General features: G+C 48.6%; 1 protein-coding gene across 1 annotated transcript in view; it reads left to right on the top strand.

The window, feature by feature from the left end:
• Window positions 1-22860, top strand: part of LOC149747551 (coiled-coil domain-containing protein 60-like) — a 55252-nt gene extending 32392 nt beyond the window's left edge. The window contains exons 2-4 of the mRNA XM_089894500.1: window positions 6090-6260; window positions 14648-14755; window positions 22667-22860. Coding sequence (XP_089750626.1) covers window positions 6090-6260; window positions 14648-14755; window positions 22667-22778 — 391 coding nt within the window. The 3' untranslated portion in view covers window positions 22779-22860. The remainder of the gene's footprint in view (window positions 1-6089; window positions 6261-14647; window positions 14756-22666) is intronic.
• Window positions 22861-23754: the final 894 nt, after the last annotated feature.

Here is a 23754-nt window from a genome sequence, read left to right as displayed (position 1 = left end):
ATAATGTCACCTCTTATAACAAATGATGTATTGGTCAGCGATTTTCACCATAATGCTGTGTAACAAACTATCCTAAAACTCAGTGACTTTCAATAAGTATTTCTTCCTTGCTCATGTGTCTGTGGGATAACTGGGGTTTGGCTGATTTAGGTTGAGATTAGCTGGGTTCAGGTCTGTTCCATGCCTTTCTTATTCTTCTGGGTTCAGCGAAATAGTGGGGTTTTTTTCTTGTCATGGACCCAACTGAGCAAGCTTATTTCAAGCTTCTTTTCAGGTCGTATCTACTAACATCCCATTGGCCAAAGAAGTCATATGGTGAAGCCCAAAGTCAGGATGCTGGGAGAACATTCCCCCCCCGAATGTAGGGGATAGGGGAGGGAGTGAGTATTTGCTGAATGATGACGTGATCTGCCACAGGTGGTGACTTGGATTGGGTAAAACATGGTCTAAAGGAGGAAAGTGTAATCCACCAGCTTCTCTTCTGTGGGCCTAGAGGTGAACTCTGCACAATAAGAACAGCCCAGAGATGCATAGACTCAAAGCTTTAAAACTTCCTTCTGAATATTCTTGTGTTTGCGGCATGCAGATGGAGAGAGAAATTCTGGAATCATCCCTGCTGGCTCCCAACCCTTGCTTTGCTACTTCCCAACTACTATGACCCTCATCGTTTACTTAACCTCTTCCCTCTATTTTCTCAACTGCAGATCACACCGCCCTCTCAGCACTGTTAAGCGAGTTGACAGTAATAATTGTAGCGCCCAATCATTGAGTCCTAGGTACTAGGCACTACACTAAACTCTTTACACCCACTGTCATTTAATCCTCCCAACAGCCCTTTGAGGCAAGAATCACTTTTTTCCTCATTTGGAGATGAAGAGGCTGTGGTTTAGAGAGGTTTAAAACCTGCCTAAGGGAGTGGCAAAGTAGAGACCCCATCCAAGAGGCTGGCCCCTCCGAGGCTTACCACTTCGTACACTGGCCCTCAGGTCTGAAGGTGCCTGGGAGTGAAACCTGCCCCTTTGGTGTGGCTCAGCTCAGCCCCACTGAGACTATTCCTATTGCCATATTGCGAATGTTTCATTCATCAGCTCACACAGGCTCATGAATGTACAGAGAACACATGTCCCTTAAATGTGAAAACCTACCCGCATGCATTGGTTAAGAGGAAGTGGCTTTGGGTAGAGGAAACTTTCCATTTTATAATCCGCTTCTTCCTCCGTTTGCCTGGCGCAGTTAATTATTTGACTCCCCATCGTTCCTCTTGCCACGTTAGCTGTGGGAGTTTTACATCGCGGAAAGCAGTGAACAGGAGGCCCCGGGTGAGTGCATTTAAAGACGAAAACTGCTCTTCCCTGCACGTAGCTCCCTTCAGGCGAATAGCCTGGTAATCAACAATAATGATGAAGAAAATGGAGGGAACATACAGGGAATTAAATGGGGGTTTGCTAAAATAGTAGGCATTTTTTAATGGGCCTCTGCAGTAACAGGGGAGCACTTCACGGTGCACGGAGCGAACACCCCGCAGCCTGAAGTTCCCAGAATAGGCTGGTGGGTCTGACCTGAGGGCCCAGACAACCCCTGCCCCCCTCCACACACACACCACCACCTCTGTACATCTCTCAGCCAGGTCTTTCCAGAAGATCTAACCGCTAGGAGTCCGGCTGCCTTGGTTGAAAGGGGCTGCAGTTCTACCAGAAAACTTGCTAGATTCCTCAAATTGCCAACACCAACTCCCCAATGCTTTTCTGTGAGTCAATCAGTAAGACAGGCATTCATCGCGACCCGCATCTAGAGGTTTGTTGCAGACTTCGCTTTTCACAGTGTTGTCCCTATACAGGTCCTTGAAAGAAATCTCTTCTTCCACCAGGAATGGCTAGGCATCACCTGAACAGCTGTTTCAAAATCTCATGGTCATGAGGAATCACATGAGGGATTGTGTTTCCCTCCTTGTGCTGGCCCCTAGGATGCTGAGGGCCAAATCTGGGCACTAGCTCATGTGTCATGGGTTTCGATACTTGTCTTACCTGATACTGTTTTCTTATTTTTTCATGTCTCCTGCCCTTCTCACTTTTAAAATTTTCTGCTCCTAATCCTTTTTGGAATAAGGGCATAAAGAAATCAAATAAATCTCTTAACAACCTCTTAATTTCTACTTTTGTAGAAATGAGATAACTTAGAGGCAGAGGTGAAGACTGAATTCTTTGAGGGTGTGTTCGCCTTTGTAGTGCCAGTGCTTGAACAGAACCGGACACATCATAACTGCCTAGAATAGGATCTGACACAAAATAGGTGTCCAGCTCAGGGCCTGGGACATAATATTCAGGTCCCCTTTATGCCAGCCCAGGGCCTGGGACATAATATTCGGGTCCCTTTTATTTACTGTGGCGTGACCTTCAGCCTGTCACTTATTATAAAATTAATAAGGATTTCGTTAACCCTTGCAGTCAAAGAAAATAAAGAGTTGGGCTGTTCCATGAGTGTAGGCTTAGATATTTGATCATGCTGTAACAGTTTACTAGGGCTGCTGGAACAAAGTACTACAAACTGGGTAGCTTAAACAACAGAAATTTATTGTCTCACAGTTCCAGAGGCTAGAAGTCCAAGATCAAGGTATCAGAAGGGTTGGTTCCTTCTCGCGTCTGAGAGGGAAAATCTGTTCCATGCCTCTCTCCTAGCTTCTGCTGATTTGCGGGCAATCTTCGGCATTCCTTGGCCTGCAGAAGCATTGCCCTGATCTCTGCCTTCATTTTCACATGGTTTTCTCTCTGCCTGTGTGTCTGTGCCCACATTTCCCCTTTTTATATGGGCACCAGTCATATTGGCAATAGGGACCCACCCTCCTCCAGTATGACCGAATCTTAACGAATGACATCTGCAGTGACCCTATTTCCAAATAAGGTCACATTCTGAGGTACTGGGGGTTGAGACTTCACCCTATGAATTTGGCTGGGGGGTGGTACACAATTCAATCCATAACACGTGCATTTCAGGATCTAGTTGGTTACAGTTTCTGCAGGGAAAGACAAAGGCTTTTGTTCAGTTACACAGTGAAGTCAGAGCGCAAAGCCCACCATACTGCCTGGGTCTGCTCCAGGTCCCTGGGACCTCTCCCCCTGTTGTACGCGATTATCACACATGAGACTTCTCAGTGCCGGTCCCACCCTCTGCCTCTGAAGACCATGGTCTGTTCTGGGACCTGAGAGGCCTTGCTGACAGCCTTCTACTCCATGAGAGAATCTGGGCAACAGGTAAAGGCGAGCCCCTAACACCGGCCAGTCAATGACAAGCCACCCAAGTTAGCCAAGGACACCTGGTGGCCTATAGAATCTCCAAGTCAAGGACAGGGATTTCCAGGACAAGCTGGTGAGACTCCCCAGTGGAAACATCCTGACCTGCTACAAACCAGCAGACTCTCTAGTCCGACCCCACGGGGGAATCCACTACCTGGGTTCAGACCCCAGATCTGCTTCTTTCCAGCTTTTTTTTTTTTGCGGTACGCGGGCCTCTCACTGTTGTGGCCTCTCCCATTGCGAAGCACAGGCTCCGGACGCGCAGGCTCAGTGGCCATGGCTCACGGGCCCAGCCGCTCCGTGGCATGTGGGATCTTCCCGGACCGGGGCACGAACCTGTGTCCCCTGCATCGGCAGGCGGACGCCCAACCACTGCGCCACCAGGGAAGCCCCTTTCCAGCTTTATTGACCTCACCTTTCTGGGCCTGTTTCCTCATCTGCAGATGGAAATGATAACAACAGTGCCCACAAGGTCGAGCTGTTGTGAGGATAAATAAGTGAACTCACACACCCAGAAGTGAGGGACTCGCGGGAGGGCAGAACACAGAACTGTTGAGCTACAGGGCTAAGTTCTACCACAGATGTGAAACCACAACGTGGCCTCGTTCACTGAAAAAGCCTCTTATCCAGATGATTTGCTGCATCTCAGGAGCACCCTGGGTACGCTTGAGAAGTCTCACTGAGGTCCGATGGCAGAGAGGGACCTCTACAATTGCTGGGGTTCGGAACTTGAGGATGTTAGTTGGAGTTATTAGAGATGAGCGTCTTAATGAAAGTGGTAACATCTATTGCTTCCTAGAGTAGCACCCAGTCTGGGACACAGCAGTGCTTTTCCTCCTTCTCCCCTCCCCTCCCCTCCCATACCCCCCTCCCTCCCTCCCTCCCTCCCTTCCTTCCTTCCTTTTTCAGAGCAGATCCTTTCTGTTAAACAAAAGTCTTAGATAGAAGACCAGTATCTAAATCAGACAAATATAATCTTTCAGGAGCACAAACTGTACTATGTGATGTCACATAACATTTTATTCAATGCAAGCGAAACTTTTCTGGATGAAAAGTTGTACTTGCCCAGGGCCTTTGCACACGCTGTTCCCTTCCCCCAGGCATCTGCATGGTTTACTCCATCACCTCCTTTATGTCTTTCCTCAAATGTCACCTTCTCAGCCAGGCCCTCGCTGACCATCAATTTAAAATGGCACCAATCCACACCCCACCCCTGTCTCTCACTCTCCCATGTCCCTGCTTTATGCTTCTCCCTGGAACTTAGCGTGTCACCTACACTTCACTCTGTTTCGTGTCTGTCTCCACCCCCTGGAATAGGAGCTTCACGAGGACAGGGATGAGCTGTTTGGTTTGCTGCTGTACCTCAGCACCTAGAGTAGCTCCTGACACACAGCGGGTATTCAGGACATTTTTGTTGAATGGTTAATAATGATGCAGCTGTTTAGGCAAACACACACATTTGAAATTGGGCGTGAATTAACGCAGTGAAGAGTCTGACTCCATTTTTGACGTGCGACCTTTGGCAGCGTTTGAGCTGCCTGCCCCCCTCCTCCCCATTCCCTCTGCCCCACATCTGGGCAAAAGCTGATAAGAAACCCAAGGTGCTCCTTGTTTTGGTGCTGGCGGGAAGTTGAGACCACACCCAAACAAGGGACCCCTCACCCCAGCCCCGCTCCCAGAAACCCCCCCCCGCCCCCCCCCCCGCTCCCTCAGCTGATTGCAGACCTGCTTCGGAGCCCAGAAAGCCTCATAATGTGAGTCATGCCATTTCACACCCTTGTGCTGCGTGTGTGAGGTCAGCCTTGACCTATGAACCACGTTTTGAGCGGAGAGTCTCTGTGAAGTAACATAACCACGAAAAAACAGTTGCTGTCAGCCCCAGCTCCCAGAACAGCTCTGCATTTGCTTTGTGCCGCATCCAGAAAATCCTCCCCTGTGAAATTAAGGGGTTGCTCCTGGTTACGGTTTTCGTTCTGTCAGGTTATCCGGCAACCTCAGGATGCTCTTTGATGAGTGGATTTCAGAAGCTTGAAAGCAAAACCGAAGCACATTTTTGTTTCAAATATGAATTCCACCTCAGATCAACGGCTTGCATCCCTAAACTTAAAAATAAGAGCCCAAATGGACAATCCAGGGCCAGTTCTGTATGATCTGGTTTCCCTGTGTTCCACCAGCGTACACGTTCATTTGGTTTTGCACAATTTTACACATGAGGAACCTGAGAGACTAGTTTGCTGTAACAAGAATATGGGCTGGGCAGATGACGCCTGATCCATACCTGCCAGTGACCGGCTGGGATGCACATGTGTCATGTAGCATAGAGATTCAGAAAACTTTACATGAGCTGAGAAGCGGGGTCTAAATTTAGAAAAAGATTGCTGGTGACCTTCCGGTGACATATGTATAAGAAACTAAAATACCGCATTTCCGTGAACCTGAGACACACCATGAAAAACAAAACAAAATAAAAACACCGCCAATTAAATTAATTCTCTGGGGTGTGAATTATTATGCTCATTTCAATGGACATAGCAGAGTGCCTAGCACATAGTAGGCACTCAATAAATGTTTGTGGAGTGATGGAACTGAAACCAGGAGAGGTTAGATAATTTGTTCAAGGTCTTTGGTAAGACGTGGGTCCATAATCCAAGCTTAGGTCTCTGTGACTTTGGAATTCTAAAGGCAGGAGGTCTCCTGCTACTGGGCATGAGAGTGCCCTTCAATGGATTATCAGTCCCAAGACAGTAAGACATTGCATTGATAGCCAACTCATCTTCCTCTCTCTTTCTCTTTCTCCAGCATCTTGATTCAGTGGGTGAAGACTGGCCGTGGATACTTTACTATTCTGAGGGAGGAGAGTGCATTGAAAAAGAAGCAACAACAACTTCAGAAACTCAAAGAGGAAGAAAGAAATATATTCCAACCAGCCAAAAAGATGTCCGATATCCAGTGTGGGGATATTCTTTTGACGTAAGTAGACACCATCACCATGGCACCAGTGGTCTTGGGAAGGACCACTGTGATGGAACACTGCCTGGTTGGGTTGAGGGGTGGCAGCTGTCTCACATGGGGAGCCCCTTCTTAGGCTGGTGTCTAATGACTTCTTTTAGTCTGGCTCAACCTACCTCGCCAGCCTCACCTCCTGGTATTCAGTGAGGTATTTTCTATTACATATGTCTGCCTTCACATCCAGTGCCAAGAGCTACCCAAGAAATCTTGCTGGTCCCCAGAAGTGCCTCTTTCCCTCTCATTCCAAGGCTTGTCCCTACTTCTGGGCATTTTCCCGTGCTGTTCTCTGGGCCTTAAGTACTCTTCCCTACATCCTCTTCCAACTAAAGTTCTAATTATCATTAAAAGCCCAGCTTAAATGCTGCCCTCTCCTGATCCCTCCCAGATTTCAGCCCAGCCACCTCCAGAGCCCATTTGGACTCTGAGTTCCCTTAATGTGTTTGCACACTACTTTGTTTTTTCCGTTTTTGTTTTTTTTGCGGTACGCGGGCCTCTCAGTGTTGTGGCCCCTCCTGTTGCGGAGCACAGGCTCCGGACGCGCAGGCTTAGCGGCCATGGCTCACGGGCCCAGCCGCTCAGCGGCATGTGGGATCTTCCCGGACCGGGGCACGAAGCCGTGTTCCCTGCATCGGCAGGCGGACTCTCAAACACTGTGCCACCGGGAAGCCCCCGGACATAGTACTTTTTAAAGCTCCCCTAGATAATTCCCATGTGAAGCCAAGGTTGAGAGTTACTGTGCTAGGGCTGCTTTTAGGAACCCAAATTGACATGTCGCCGGCTAAAGGGGAAATGGAATCCACAGCAGGTAATGCACCATTTCCCAAATTCTTCACAACGTTAACCTAAAGAAATATGCATGTGTACGTCTTAAAAACAATGGTCCTACCAATGGAACCATACAATATGGGACCTTTTTGTGCCTGGCTTCTTTCACTTGCCATAGTTTGTTTGAGGTTCATCCCAAACAGGAAGCAGATTGGTGGTTGCCAGGGGTTGAGGAAGTGGGGGGATGGAGAATGACTGCTTAATGGGTGTGGGGTGTCCTTTGGGGCTGATTAAAATGTTTTGGAACTAGATTTAGGCAGTGGTTGTACAGCCATCAATTCAAATGCCATTGAATTGCACCCTTTAAAACAGTTAATTTTATGTTATGTAAATTTCAACTTAATGGAAAAAAAAAAAAAAGAGGGAGTTCTGGTCTGTGAGGCCCTGGCGTGGGGGCTGAGGGGGCTGGACACTAGTGGTTGGAGGTCTTCTTAAAGCTCAAGGTTCCCGGTGACTGGTGGGAACCCTGACTGTGAGACCATGAGGGGCTGGTATATTTCTAGTCTCCTTTCCCCTGAAATTCTGGCCCTTGGGAATCCCAGCTTATTGTAAGAAGGGTCTTTTTGATTGCTCATTTGTGCAGACCATGGACTATGCTTTTTCCTTGCCCTGGGAAGCTGTTAGAAGGAAAGTTAACCTTTTCTAAATTGGCAAATGTCCTTAGGACCAAAGCAGCTCCCAGGCCGCCTTACCTCTCTGGTTTCCAGTCTCTCTTTAGTTTTGGCCGAGAGATTCCCACTTCGTTGTTGGCTCTTTGCCACTCTTTTTATTTTATTTTATTTTATTTATTTTTAAAATTTATTTATTTTTTGGCTGCACTGGTTCTTCGTTGCTGCGTGCAGGCTTTCTCTAGTGGTGAGCGGGAGCTACACTTCGTTGCGGTGCTCGGGCTTCTCATTGCTGTGGCTTCTCTTGTTGCAGAGCACGGGCTCTAGGCTCGCGGGCTCAGTAGTTCTAGAGCGCAGGCTCAGTAGTTGTGGCGCACGGGCTTAGCTGCTCTGCAGCATGTGGGATCTTCCCGGACCAGGGCTCGAACCCATGTCCCCTGCATTGGCAGGTGGATTCTTAACCACTGTGCCACCAGGGAAGTCCCTTTGCCACTCTTTCTAAAAAAATATTTTGTCCAGCATTTTTGGTTATTTTTACCCAGTGGGTTGGTCTAAGTAAGCTAGCTTACCATTTGTGCATTCATTTATTAACTCATTCATTCATTCTGAGACTAGAGAAAATATCTATGATTTACAATCCCCACCACATGCCTTCCAAGCAGTGAGCATCCCAAGGGGAAGCTTTCTTTGGTGAGCAAGTGTATTCAAGTGAATACGCAGGCAGACAGGAAGAACAGAGAGGCTTCCCTGACAGACAGAATGGAGACGCTCAGGAGACGGGCCGAGAGTGTGCGCGGAAGGGACCCTTCGGAGGAGGGAGGAGAGGAAAGGCAGCCAACAGTGGGAGAGAATGGAGATGTCTAATGAGGGTTTTTACGAGGTTTTGCCTCATAGTGTGACATGTAGATCCATTCCTCAGTTTCCCCAGAAGGTCTTCAGTAAAATACCCGTGACCCCTTAGTGCATTATGTCTTGGACCTTTATCCTGGCTTCCAAGTAAGTGTAGGGGTGAGAATGGGAGACGACCTTGACCCAGGCCCGTTCTCATTGTACAAGCAACCGTTTGTATTTTGAAGACCTGCTGCGTGCAGGCCTTCTGATGGCACGGAGATATGAAAAGGACTGAGGGACAGTCCCTACCGCATGCGGTGCCACAGCACAGTACCATGGGGGTGCCCCTCAAGTGCCCTGAAGTGTGCCTGTAAAGGAAAAACACTCCTCCCATGTGTTTCTCCTTTACTCTCACACCATGATCACACTCATACTTCTGACACCAGATGTGTGGGGTTTTCCCCCACACCAAGCAAATGTCTGCGACACCAGCAGGGCATCCTACCATCCTATTCAGCTCTGACACTTTCTACCTGGAGTTAGCATCAGATCCCACAGGTTAAGGGTTCAGTCCCACAAGACTGCCCCCATGTCAGATGCCAATCACGAGTCCCAGGTTGTCACTTGTACTTCTGACCAACCAGCTATAAATCAGGGTTCCCATGACCCCCTTCCTTGGGTTTGATAATTTTCTAGAATGGCTCACAGAACTCAGGGAAGCACTGACTTACATTTTCCATTTTATTACATAATAAAGGGTACAGATGAGCACCCCGATCAAGAAGTACACAGGGTAAGGTCTGGAAGGGACCCAGGCACAGGAGCTTCTTTTCCTGTGGAGTTGGGGAGTGCCATCCTCCCATTATTTGGATGTGATCACCAACTCGGAAGCTCTACAAACCCCGTACTTCAGGGATTTTTATGGAGGCTTCATCACATAGGCATGCTCTGTCATTAACTCAGTCTCCAGCCCCTCTCCCCTTCCCAGAGGACTGGGGGTGGGGCTGAGAGGTCCAAGCTTCTAATCATGGCTTGGTCTTTCTGGCGACCAGCCCCCATCCTAAAGCTATCCAGGAGCCCACGAAGAGTTGCCCCATTCCCCAGAAAAAGACACCTCTATCACCCAGAAAATTCCAAGGGATTTGGGAGCTCTGTGTCAGGATCCAGGGTCTAAGACCAAGTATTAAAACAAGAGATGCCCCTGGTACTCTTTATCACGTAGGAAATTCCAAGGGTTTTAGGAGCTCTGTGCCAGAAAGTGAGGACAGAGACCAATATATATATATATTTTTTCTATTACTTCACAATGTCCGCCCGCTCAACTTTAGGGGGTGAAAAGGAAATCTGGAAAGAATCCCCAGAAGTGTGACTTCTGAGCAGGGTCTTTAATGCTGAATGGGAGTTCAGTGGGTGACAAAAACAGAGGTATGGTTAGACCCATCTGTATCAGCCCGCCAGAAATCCTGCAAGCCCGCGTGTCAGGTTAGAAAGGCCAGGGCTGGAGAAGGAGGGTGTGGTGGTGTTATCTATTGCCAAAATCAGAAATATGATTTTCAGAATGAAAAAAAAAATAAAAGCAGGCAAGTCATGACCTGAGCCACCTCCATCCAGCCACTCGGTGGACCCCACTGAAGTGTCCTCACGGGACCTTGAAGAGGCGCAGGAGACAGAGAAAGCCACTCAGTGAGCCAAGGCGTTCTTACCCTCTCCGTGAAGGTCCCACGAGCTCAGTGCAAGTTTTGCCCTTAGTGTCATCTAAGAGCCCGATGACCCTCTCTGAGTCTGGTACCTCTAGGGGCACTAGTCACCTGGCAGCCTTTCTCTAGAATAAAGAGAAGGAACGAACTAGTGGCTCTTTTTGCAGGAACTTTTTACCCAGATTATTGGGCAAACAAACAGGCTCTGGGGAAGGTGGCATCTGTAAAGATCCTCCCGTGACTGTTTAAATAGTTTGGTTGTAACGTTGCCCTTGTTTGCATGGGGTTTTTAATCCATGGTCACAGAACACAATTCTTCCCTCTCTGATCCATGTTTCAGTGTGCAAGACATGGTATATTTAAAGTTTAATAAGCTTAAATATGCATGAGATCTTGCCTCACGTGGACATTGGTCTGGTTATGACTTATCCAGTGGATTCCATGAGCTGTGCAAGGCTGGTCATTAAAATAAAACTGGAGACTGTTATTGCAACATAGCCATCAAATGCAGGTGGGGGCGGCAGGGGTTATAAAATAGCACTGGGAGATTATCCCTACCAGTAGGGAGTAGTGGTTAAGAGCACAGGGCTGGGGTTCGAGCCCAGACTTCCCCCATACAACTGTTTAGCTTTGGGCAGGTCGCTGTGCTGCTCTGAGCCTCCTCTCTCTACACCCTTATGAATGGTACCAAACTCCCAAATTTGTTATGAGGATTAAAAGAAATAACACTTAGCACAGAGCCTGGCTTATGAGACGTGCTTAGTAATTGCTAGCTATTATTATGCAGTGAAATGAAGTTGATCTCTCTGGCCCTCAATTACTTAAAACCCTCAGATCTATGGCTAAAAATCTTAATTTCCAGGCAGGCTAGAAGACATCTCACATGTAAGAGCTATGTTCTATAAATATAATTCCAATCACAGAATTATCAAAAATACAAGTGTTCATTTAGAACTGCTTTTTTAACACAGTATTTGATCCTGCACATTCTAAAAGCAAAAGGGATTTTTCCCCCCCTCTGGATCTAAGACCATAGGATAAGCTCTTTTAGACCAAAGTTTTAAGTCTGACAAACTATGTAGGGAAAAAAGAAAATCAAGCATGTCCCCAAAGATTCCGGCCTGCAAGCAGTCTTTCCCACTGTGTTCATTGACCTCATTTCTCAGCTGCAGGTTCGGCTGAAAAAGGAGAAAAAAACAACGGGTAGAACTTGCCTTATGTTTGCAGTTGAGACGAGACATAAAACAAGAGATTAAGGAGTGCAATAGCTGGGTTAATTTCCCCGTATTCTAGGCCGCTGGGTTGAGCCGGTGAGCCCGGGCAAGCCAGCATACTGGCTTGTGGTTTCCTCGGCTCTAGGGTTGAATAAAGAGCCTGTGGAAATGGAAAGCAGGGGACCTAGATTCTGCTCCTATGTTTTAGTTAGCTCTGTGACCCCAAGATTGTCCTCAAATTCCCAGGAGGAAGGTGACTTCCTAATGGCCGCCTCCACCTCTTCTGGCTCCTTTCCCCACGCTAAGCCAGAGCGAGCTTTCCAAATGTAAACCACTCCCAGTTTAAAATCCTCAGTGGCCACCATTCTTTATCGGATAAAGACAAAAGTCTGAGCAGGGGCTACAAGGCTCTGGATGGGCTAGCCCTTGGCTTCCCCTCCAGCCACACTGTCTCCCTCTCCCTCCTCCCCAGGGCCTCTCCCTCTGCCCTCTGCCTACTGAATTCCCATTCAACCTGCAGATCTCAGCTCAATATTTACTTCTGTTCCAGTTACTGTTGCTGTGAGCAACCACTCCAAAACCTATTAACTCAAGACAGCAAACATCTATTTCACTCACAAATCTGCCGTTTGAGTAGGGTTAAGTGGGGAGGGATTCAGCACTAGCTGGGGCAGCTCAAAGTGTCTGCTTCCGAGAGAGCTCGTGCACACGGTGGCACCTGGGGGCTGGCTGTCAGCTCTGAGCTCATCCAGGACTGAGAGCCCGCAGTCTTGGTCCTCCTCCCTATGAGTCTCTTCACAGGCTGCCAGCTTCCTCCCAGCATGGTGGTCCCTGGGTGCTAAGAGTGATCATCCCAAGACATAAGAAGGAAAAGCTGCCAGTTCCTGGAGCTGGGACCCAGAAATTGGCATCACACCACTTCTGACACATTCTATTGGCCCAGCCACTCAGAAAGCCAAGATTCCAGGGGAATGGGGGCTATAAAGCCACCTTCGCATTAGAAGAAACTTGAGGCCCATGTTTCTAAATTGACACAACTCCCTCCAGGAAGTATTCCCTGGCTCCATTTCAGCCAGATTCTCTGTTTGGGTCTGTCAAAGCACCACACACTCTCCAACTCAGCCTTATCACAGCTGTGTTTGTGTAAAGCCCGTCTCCGCCAGGAGGCTCTTAAGCTCCGGAGGGGAGGGGCTGGATCTGTCTCCATCACCGCACCTACAGCCCCCAGCGCAGAGATGTTCCATAGATATGGGGAGACGTGAATGAATCAGGGAACCCGTCAATGATTCAATCAGTATTAAAGTCCTCAGGCTGAGAAACTACAAGGCTTTAAAGGAGCACACTGGTAGCATAAATATGTAAGGCAAGCTGGGACTGAGATGCCAGGGGTTTTTGAGTCTCAGGCAACCCAAGAGGCACCACCTCGTGCAAAGTGGGCAGCGATCTTGACCTTGGGCCTCACCCAACTCTTACTCAGAGTGGCAAGAACTTTCGAGTCTTCAAGAACCGAAGCTTTTCCATCTTTATGTGACATCTCCCAATTTTAGAATATAGACAATCAATTCCATTACGCACACAGTAGGCTTATTAAAACATGTCTATGGGCTAGATTTGGTCATGGGCAAAAAATATATACCCTGTGACCCAGGCATGCCAAAAAGGAAAACAAACAAACAAACCCCGTCTTCTCTGACTGAAATGACTTACTCCATGATGGTGTTGAAAAGAAAAACTTGACTGTGGTATTAAATGTAACTTAATATTTTTCACTTTGAAACAGTCCTTTTTGGATAAATGTCCAGTGGTTTCAAAGATGAACCGCCTGTTTGGGCAGTTCTCCTCTCTAAGCATCCCTTTCCCCACCCCCCTGCCCACCCCTGCTTCCCCCAGATGGTTTTGGCTTCAGAGGAAGCTTCTGTATTCTCTGTGGGGCAGGGGATGGGCTTCCGGAGAGGTACGCCTGGTCGTGGCTGATCTTTGGGGGCACACTTGTGCCGACGTCTGAAGCTCGAGATCCCCACGTCTCATGGCTGGTTCATCCAGCCAGTGAGTCAGCAGTCTGGAGAGTTGGGAGAAGCCCCTTTAAGGAAAGGACCGCAAATAAAAGCCGCTGACTCCAGGCAGTTCCTGCCCTGTGTGCACCTGCCATTTCCACTTCCCACCATCCCTGTCGCTAGGACCCTGGGTGCCGGCCACCTTCCTCTCTCAAGCTGAAATTATTGTGATACTTCTCACTGGTCTCCTTGCCCTCCACTCCCACCATCGGCCATTCTCAAAACAGCAGCCAGAGGGATCCTTGGTCACATCATGTCCTCTTTCAGCTCAGAGTCCTTTACTTTCGTTGAGGGAAAAGGCCAGAGTCCTCGCACTGGTCTGCAAGGCCCCCATTCTCTCTCCATCCTTCCCTCCCTCTCTCTCTGTTGCTCACTCCAGCCACACGTGCCTCCTTGCCATCTCTAAAACACAGTCCCACCTCAGGACATTTGCACCTGTTGCTCCCTCTCTCCAGAATGCTCTGCCCCCAGACATCTGAATGGCTCACTCCCTTCCACTGCAGATTTTTATCAAATGTCACCTTCTCGGTGATAACTTCCCCAATCACTCTATTGAAAATTGCAAGCCCCAGCTCTCCCAGCCCTTCTGAGCCCCCTTCTCTTTTTTCTCCCCATAGCACGTATCACTGTCTAGTGGGGGTGGGGATGGGAACGGGTCAGCAAACTCCAGCTCATGGGCCAAATCCAGCCCCCAGGCTGGTTTTGTAAACAGAGTTTTATTGGAACCCTCCCATTTGCTTATTGCTTACATTCTGTCAATGGCTTTCCTGCTACTAAGTAGTCATGACATAGACCGAATGTCCCACAACATCATAAATATTTGTCTAGCCAGGTAACAAAACATATCCGACCGCTAGTCTACTATACCAGTATACCACACAGCTGCCCGATTTATCTTATTTCCTCCTTCATGGGAATATGTGTTCCATGAGAGAAGGGGGTCTAATATGCTCTGCTTACTGGCTGCATCTAGAACCTTCATCTCTCCAGCGGGAATTACTGCCTGGCCCATAGCAGGTGCCCAGTGATATTTGCCAGACAACCCCTGGCGAGAGAAGAGGGCATTTAAAACAGCTCCTGCCCGTTCACTCTGCTGCTTTCATTCTGCTTCACCTTCAGCACAAACGGAGACAAGAAGATGAAGAAGGTGGGGATGGGAGTCCTCCTGCGTCCGTTCACCCCCGTGCACAGCTGCATCATTGCGCCCTCGCTGCCTGAGGCTCACGTGTAAGTAGTCCCACCTCTGGCTCATCTGCTTATCATGCGAAGCCAAGGTCAAATGACTCAAACAGCTGGGAGCTGTCGAGCTGTTCCTTTGTCCTCTTGAAAAAGGACAGGGAGCCTGGGGCCAGCAGTGTTATGTGGTGTATAAAAATAACAGAAGGCAAACACGGGGGCTTAGAGCTAAGTGGCAATCCAGCTGGGACTGAGTCATTCCATCCCTTACCACACCAGACGCACTAATGTCAAATAGTTTGCAAAGCCTGATAAAATCTGTCTGCAGCATGTGCCTAGCAGATGTCTCACCCAGGGCTCCGGGGACATGTTTTCCCCAAGACTCAAGGAGCTATTTCCCAGAGAAGCCCCTGCCGCCTTCTGAGCCGACCCCAGGCACAAACTCTTCATTGCGTGATGTGACAGGGGCTAACCAACCCTCCAAAGAATACTTGGGCTTTCCAAAACCTTGACACCTTGTTCCCCTCCTATCTGTTCCAGAGAATTCTAAGCCCAGCTTTTTCTTTTTCACTAGTTAGCACTTTTCAACTGGGAGATTTCAGGCACAGAGATAGAAATTGACTGTAAGGCAGGATTGCTCAACCTCGGCACTGTTGACGTTTGGGGACAAATACTTCTTTGTTGGAAATGACTGTCCTGTGCACCGTAGGATGTGTAGCACTCTTCATGGCCGCCACCCCCTAGTGCCAGTAGCACCCCCCTCCCCAGCTGTGACAACCAAAATGTCTCCAGAGATTGCCAAATGCCCCCTGGGGGCAAAATCACACCCATACCCCCAGCCCTCCCACATAAGAACTGCTCTAGGCCAATGAACATGGTGCACTGGATTCTGTCTGCTCATTTGTCAAATATTTATTAGGCCCCTACCGTGTGCACAATAAAAATAGCACTACTGACTGCTCTGTGGGCACTGTCTCAGTCCTCTCAGCAGCCCTTTTGCGTAGGTGTATTATTATCCCGTCCCTGCAGATGAGAGAGCAGAAGCTCAGAGAGGTGTACTAGCCTGCCCAAGGTCACAGAGCTCAGTGTGTTGCTGCACTGGGGTTTTAAGCCAAGTGTGTCTGACTGCAGAGCCTGACGTCTCACCACCACACACGACACAGAAGGTATATCCCAAGGCCTTACCTTTGAGGAGCTAGTGATATATTTGGACAGCCAAGTCTCATGTACTTGAAGAGTAAAATAATGCAAGAGTGAAACTGTAAGACAAGATGGCAGATCCTTAATAAGAGCACTTAGTTCGTGGGTGGAAGATGGCACCGTCACCAACACCATGGGCGTCATCGTCACCGTCATCATCCCTACCACCACCACCACCACCATGTATTTGGACACATTCCTATCCCTTACTAATATTTCAGCTTTTGCTGAGCCCCACTCCATACTTTCCTCCTATCTCCCTTTGAGGAATATTAGGACTGGCTTCTTCATAGACTTATTTGTTCAGGGACATTCCAACTGGCAGCCTCAGCTTGATGTTCTTAAAACATCTCCTTGCAAAAGTAGTCTCTGCAATTTCTCATAACGTCCCATGGAAACACTTGGCGCTTTTGCCTTTCTTTTCCATGGACAAGCCCTCTGAAAACAAATGGTGTAAATCAGTGGTTCTTAGGCTTTCACTTGCATTTGGATCATCTGGGGCTCTGGGCTTGGGTGCGGGGATAGCAAAATAAGGAGATGCCTGGGATAATGCGTATTCCTAGGCCCCGCCCCCATTTCCTTTGGTCTGAGCAAACTGAGGTTTAAATCAACTGTGGAAGTGACTGGAGAGTTTCTTGCTCATCCTCCTTCAGTGCCAGATGGGGAAACTGAAGCCCAGAGAGAAGGCAGAACCTGCCAAAATGCTCACAACAGGAATTCTGATCTCCTGACTCTTAAGTCAGTCCTTTGTATCAGGTTTGTTCGTTGATGGTGATGGTGATGGTGGTGATTATCACAGTGGTGGTTGTTACTATTCGTTATGCCCTAGACCAGGGATCAGCAACCTTTTTCTTAAAGGGACAGACAGTAGATACTTTAGGCTTTGCAAACCAGATGGTATCTCTCGCAACTACAGTCATCCCTAGGTATCTGCGGGGAATTGGTTCCAGGACCTTCTGCCGATACCAGAATCTGTGATGCTCGAGTCTTTTATGAGTATAAAATGGGGTAGTGCTGTCGGCCCTCTGTATCCACAGATGCAGAGGGTCAACTGTACTTTACCTTGTTGTCGCAGCAGGAAAGCTACAATGAGTGGATGTGCCCGTGCTCCAATAAAGTTTTATTTGCAAACAAAGGCACACACTCCTTCTCTAGATTGAAGGCTGCCCCTTCTTCTCCTTGGCTGTTCAAAGGCTCTGGCTGCATCTGATGATTTTATCGGCATCTATTGCTGTATGACAGGCCACCTCGAGGTGGAGTGGCTTAAAACAGCAACCATTTATTCTTGTTCAAAGTCTGCAGGTCAGCTGGGTGGCTCTGCTTGTCCGCATCAGTTCAGCTGGTCCTGGCTGGGCTTGCATATGTGTGTGGTAAGCTGGAGGCTGGCCCACCTAGGGTGGCCTCATGCCCAGGTCTGTTGGTTGGTTGGTTGTTGGCTAGGGTGACGGGAGTGACTGTCACTGTCTTCACACAGCAGGCTAGCCGAGCTTGTTCCGTGGCTGTCAGGAAGGGTTCCAAGGACAAGAGCCTGAGCACTCAAAGCCTCTTAAGGCTTAGGCTCAGAATGGACCAAGGACCTTTCCACCCCATTCTGTTGGCCAAAAAAGACATCAGGCCTGCCCAGATACAAGCGATGGGGAAAAGAAAGATTCCACCGCCTGGTGAGAGAGATGCAGAATCACCTTGTGAAGTGCATGGATGCAGGGAGGAGGGGAGAATCCGAGCAGTTTTATCATCATTCTACCAAGAGGCATCAGGGCAGAGCCCGCCTGGTCAGTTCTCAAATTCTCAGTCTTCGCGTCAGCCGAGGTGGATCCGAGCCTGGTCAGTCCCTTCAATCCCAGTGTGACTGTATGGGGATCAATTCAATCATGCCGAGGAAGACTGGACCTTTATCTTTTTAAAAAAAGAGGTGGGGCACAGTCTGTAGGAAGGAGGACAGCCCCTCCTTTCCTCTGGGAGATGACTGGCCTGTCCTTACAGCCCTTCCTGAGCGACTGTGCAACAAAACAGTGCCTGCAGCCACTGTCTGGGTTTGCCCTTGGCAGTCAGCATGGGGGGCTTTGTAGCATTTTCTGATTTCTCTTAGTAAAAGACGTTGTTTTTTTCTCAGGGATGTTGACTCCCACTCGTATTCTGGTTGGTACAGCAGTTTCAACAGAGAGGGCTATTCAGATGCACTGACCGCTAGGTGCTCCCCCAGAGTTCTGAGCACAGGGATTTTAGAAGCAGGCTTTGTGCACCCTGGTCAGCGTTTTCATCTATTATGCCCCACATTTAAGAAAATAAATGCTTTCTCTTTTAATTTGACAAAATCCAAGGTATTGTGCTTTGACCTGACATACAATCATTATGAGAAAGGAGCGATTTCTATCAAGCATGTTTCTGGGGACCCTTTCTTCTCCCTTTCTCCCTCCCTCCCTCCCTCCCTCCCTGACTCCCTCCATCCTTCCATCCTTCCCTCCCTGCCTCCCTCCCTCCTTCCCTCCCTGCCTCCCTCCCTCCTTCCCTCCCTGCCTCCCTCCCTCCCTCCCTCCCTCCCTCCCTTCCTTCCTCCCTTCCTCCCTTCCTCCCTTCCTCCCTTCCTCTCTCTCTGTCTCTCTCTTTTAGTTTGCTTCACTGCATGTTAGATTAGAGATCATCGGGTTTGAGCCACTGTATTTTTTCATTAAGACCTTATTTTTTCAGAGCAGATTTAGGTTCAGATCAAAATTGAGGGGAAGGTGCAAAGATTTCCCATTTCCCTCCTGCCTCCCCCATTATCGACATCCCCCACTGGAGTGGGACGTTAGTTACAACTGATGAAGCTACACTGACACATCATAGTCACCTGCAGTCCCTAGTTTACATTAGGGTCCTCTCTTGGTTTTGTATATTCTATAGGTTTGGATGCAAGTATAACGACGTGTATCCATCCACTCACGTATTATACAGAGTATTTTCACTGCCCTAAAAATCCTCTGTGCTCTGCCTATTCATCCCTCTCCCCCTCCCGCCCCCCCCTCCCCGGCAACCACTGATCCTTTTACTGTTTCCATAGTTTTGTCCTTTCAGAACATCATATTGTTGGAATCATACAGTAATGTAGCCTTTTCAGATTGGCTTCTTTCACTTAGTAATATGCTTTTGAGGTTTCTCCTTGGCTTTTCATGGCTTAGTAGCCCGTTTCTTTTTCACGCTGAATAACTGTCCATTGTCTGGATATACCATAGTTTATTTATCCATACGTCTCTAAAGGTTCCTTCCAATTTTTGGCAATTATGAACAAAGCTGCTATAAACATCTGTGTGCAGGTGTTGTAAGGCACTTTCTATAAGCAGAGAAAAAGGTCCAGACCCATTGGATGAAACCCTATTCTGCTGAAAAGGGCGTGAGGGCTCTACCCTATAATAAGAGACATCAACACTGTATTAAAGCACAGATTCGGGAACCGGACTGTCTGGGCTAAGATTCCAGCTCTGCTGTTTGCTGCCTTTTTTGACCTTGGATACGTTATATGACCTCAGTTTCTTCATCTGAAAAATGGGAATACGAATAATACCTTCCTCACAGTGTTGTTATAAGAATGACTTTAATTAATGGATGTAGAATACTTAAAACAGTGTCTGGTGCAGAGTCAGCGCTCTATGAGAAGGGTTTACTATTATTGTTATTTTGCTGTTGTTGCTACTATTCTTTGTTATCTCTGTGGTTGTGCATATGAGAATTGTGCCCAAATTATCAGCTCTGGAAAGTGTCAGATCCCAACCAATTTATTCCCTCCATCTCCCATTCAGTAACCAGAAATGTACTGAGCCTACTCTGTGCATACCTGTGATGGACAAGACTCTGTAGCTCACAGGCTTGTGGGCTGCAGAGACAAGTAAACAGGTAGTTACAAGACAGCAGGGACACAAAATGTAGGGACAGAGGGACACATTGTAGGGTGGGGGGTGCTTTAGAACCTCCTCGGAGAGAGGATGCTCGAAAAATCAAGGAAGGCTTCCTGCTGGAGGCGACATCCGAGCTGAGACCCAGTCACGGAGAGGCAGAGGAGGAGTAAAGGGAATATGTATCAGGAGCAGAGGACAGTGCCGAGCACCTCACCTCACTTTCACTAGAACGATTACTGCCATTATACAGATGAGAAAACTGGGGCTCAGGGAAATGAAGTAATTTGGCCAAGACCACATAGCTGATAAATGGCAAAGCTAGGATTTTAACCCAGTGCAGAGCGTATGTACAGTGAGCTTGCGCTACAGAGCAGAATTTCACCAGGCTGCAGGTGGCGGCACAGGGGTGAGAGAGGAGACTCGAGGCTGCGGAGATGGATGGGAGTCTCCCATGTGATGGGGTGTTGGTTTGCCAGGGCTGCCATAACAAAACCCCACAGACTGGGTGGTCTAAACAACAGAAATGTATTCTCTCACAGTTCTGGAGGCTGGAAGTTCAAGATCAAGGGGCCCACATGCTGGTTTCTACTGAGTCGTTTCTCCTTGGCTTTTGGAGGGCTGCTTTCTCGCTCTGCCCTCACACGCTTTTTTCTCTGTGAACGTGTACCCCAGTGTCTCTCCGTGGGTCACGGCTCCTCTTCTTCTAAAGACACCAGTCAGATTGGGTTAGGACCCACCCTCTTGGCCTTATTTTAACCTCATCACCTCTTTAAAGGTCCCCAGTACAGTCACATTCTAAGGTACTAGAGATTAGGACTTCAGCATATGAACTTTGGGACATAACTCAATCCATAGTAGATGGTTTAGGGAGTCTGAAGATCTTAAGCAAGGGAGGGAGAGGGCCACGTTTGTGCCCGTTCCTGTCACCTGCAGAAATGAGTCTGATGCTCACATGCCTCTCGGCCCCCTGCGACGAAGCACATCCCACCTCACCAGTTAACTCCCTTACCCATCCCTCCCCACCCGCAATGGACACAACGGAACGCCCAGGCCTGCAGGGGCTCTGAGTCGTGAACAGAAGAGGGGGCGTCTCCTTGGGCTTTTCACAACTGCCTGGGGTCACAGTGAGGGTACAGGGAGGTGTCTGCACAGGGCTGGGCACGTGGTACAGCCACTGCTACTGTTGGTACCCAGAGCTGCCGAAATGCACTTACCTGTAGGGACCAAGATGGTGTAAAGGGAGAAGACACAGAACTGGGAAGGCTGTGGGCTTGCGGGTCCTTTAAATTAGAAGTGAGGGATGCGTGGGTGCTTATTATTAGAAAATAATTTGTGGATGGAAAAAAAAAGGAAGGAAGGCGCTCTAGATGAAGAAAGAGAGACAGAGCTGCTGACTAGTTTTCCTAAGACCGGGTGGACACGGCTGCCCCAGAGCATGGGGGCGGAGGAGTGGGGTGCATGGGGGTAGCTCCCCCTGCAAGCAGAGTGACATGGGTGCCTCTCAAGGGGCTCTCCGGGATACGCCTGGCCCCGCTCCACACTTGAGCCCCAGGGCTCGGACTCCACCTTCTGAGCTGGGGCCTTCCTGGAAGCTGGAGGGTGGATTTCTGCCTGCCCCTCTGAGCACAGGCCCAGGAGCCCTGGGGAGTATCGATCAATACAGTAGCAGTTTCAGAGAAGAGCAATTACACAGGTTGGTAATGGAGGCATCTGGCCCGTTAGTGTAAGAGGAGAAATCATGCAGGGAGGGGCTGGCCAGTTAGGACTCCCCCTCACTTCCAGGAAGAATGCAGGCAGCAGGTTAACCCTCTCCTGACCTTGCTCTCGGGGTGGCCACTCATTTGGCCCCATCAGCACCTCAAACAATAAGAGCTCAGGTCCACAAAAGCACCGTCTCTGGGATTAAACAGATGCGGGTTCAAATCCTCACTAATCCTAGCGTGACCTCAGGCAACTCTACCTCTCCCAGTCCCTTGTCTGCAGAGGACGGAATAAAGTCACCCTTCTTATAGGGTTGTCGAGAGCATTGAATGGGATATTCAGGCCCCATCTCTGCCACCAACAAGCTGTGTGACCTGGAGCAAACCGATGGCCCCTCTCTGAGGCTCAGTTTCCTCTTCTCTAAAATTCAGATAATGATTCCTATCTGGCAGGGTTTGGGGAGAAATAAATAACACGTGTCAGGTGTCCTACCCAATGCCTGTCTCATCGTAATACAGAATGCCCCCCAAATCAGAAAATACAGGTTAGACCTATTTTTAAATGGTGTTTTAGTTACATTTTCAAATCATGTGTTCAATGTGGTTTTCCTCAACATCCAGCTACATTTGGGGCAAAGGATTTATAAATTTAAAGCAGTGGGTCTAGTTGTTAATTGGGGTGGAGAGAAAGTACAATAAATACACTAGTTTCCTTGTGTTTCCGGACGTTTTGGACCCTGCTAGTGTACTTATTGTATTTTTATCAGATGAAGAATCGGATGCCTGTAGGATGTTCATTTCCTTCAGTCCCCTCGTTTGCCTGAATCCAGTCCTCTACCTGTGGGACACCCTCCCTTGTCCCTTCCCACTGTGCATGCAAATCCCCAGTAACTGGCATAGGGTCACCTTGTGTCAGATCACAGCTCTGCCCCCTACTGGCCCAGTGACATGCACAAGTTCCTCACCTCTTCTGAGCCTCAGTTCCCTCATCTGTAAAATGGGGCCAAGAAATAGCTCAGGAGCCCATTGGGAAAGTTTAATGCTGGTGCGTGGGAAATGCTGCCACACTCCTGGAGCCAGGAGACAGCTCTCCGGCCGGGAGCCAGCACCACTCCTGTCTCTGTCGCCACTGTTGTGAAGAATGTTGTTCTAACAGGAGCCCCCTGGGCTTCCTCCCTCTGTCTTTGCAGCGAGCCCATCTTCCGCCAGCTCTGTGCCCTCCACTGGCTCCTGGAGGCCCTGACTATCGACCACACCCACCACACCATGAAGCCCGTGATCACCTGCTGGAATCCGAAGTAGGTCTCAGCCCTTCCACCTGCCGTGTAACTAGCAAGAGACTGGGCCGTGGGGGAGGAAGCTCCCATGGGTTCCCTTCCTCCTACTGCTGTTTCTTGGTGGGTGGGTTGCTTTAGGAGTGCTACTATGTGGGGTCCAAACGGGGGGTGAGCTGGAGCCAGGTCATACGGGTCATGTGGTGGTGACAGCCCCCCTGTGCATCCCTCCCAGCATCTCTCCCCAACTCCACATCGGAAGCTTGAAATGATTCAGCCACGGTGGGAGTATTTACATCACAGAAACTGGCCAGCTAGCCCAGCCCCGCCCTGGAAGCACAGCTAGATTTCTCTCCAGCTCCCTTCTTGGACCATGTCTCCCCAGCGCTATTCCTCATTTGTTCCCCTTCTTTTTCCTCCTCTCCCTCTCCTTTTACTCCTCTCATTCTCCGTGTTTTTGTGTTTTCCCTTTCAAAGTTTTCTTGTGTGTCTTTTTTTTTTTTATTAACATCTGTATTGGAGTATAATTGCTTTACAGTGTTGTGTTAGTTTCTGCTGTATAACAAAGTGAATCAGCTATATGCATACGTATATACCCATATCCCCTCCCTCTTGCGTCTCCCTCCCACCCTCCCTAACCCAGCCCTCTAGGTGCTCAAAAAGCACCAAGCTGATCTCCCTGTGCTATGCAGCTGCTTTCCACTAGCTAGCTATTTTACATTTGGCAGTGTATATATGTCCATGCCACTCTCTCGCTTCATCCCAGTTTACCATTCCCCCTCCCCATGTCCTCAAGTCCATTCTCTACATCTGTGTCTTTATTCCTGTCCTGCCCCTAGGTTCATAAGAACCTTTTTTTTTTTTTTAGATTCCATATATATGTGTTAGAATACGGTATTTGTTTTTCTCTTTCTGACTTACTTCACTCTGTATGACAGACTCTAGCTCCATCCACCTCACTACAGATAACTCAATTTTGTTTCTTTTTATGGCTGAGTAATATT

The sequence above is a fragment of the Delphinapterus leucas genome, chromosome 14, assembly GCF_059928025.1.
Source record: "Delphinapterus leucas isolate spDelLeu-1000000601 "Yukka" chromosome 14, BTC_Dleu_Yukka2, whole genome shotgun sequence".
Lineage (NCBI taxonomy): Eukaryota > Metazoa > Chordata > Mammalia > Artiodactyla > Monodontidae > Delphinapterus > Delphinapterus leucas.
Note: the sequence above shows the minus strand (reverse complement) of the source record. Positions and strands in the feature narration are given on the sequence as shown.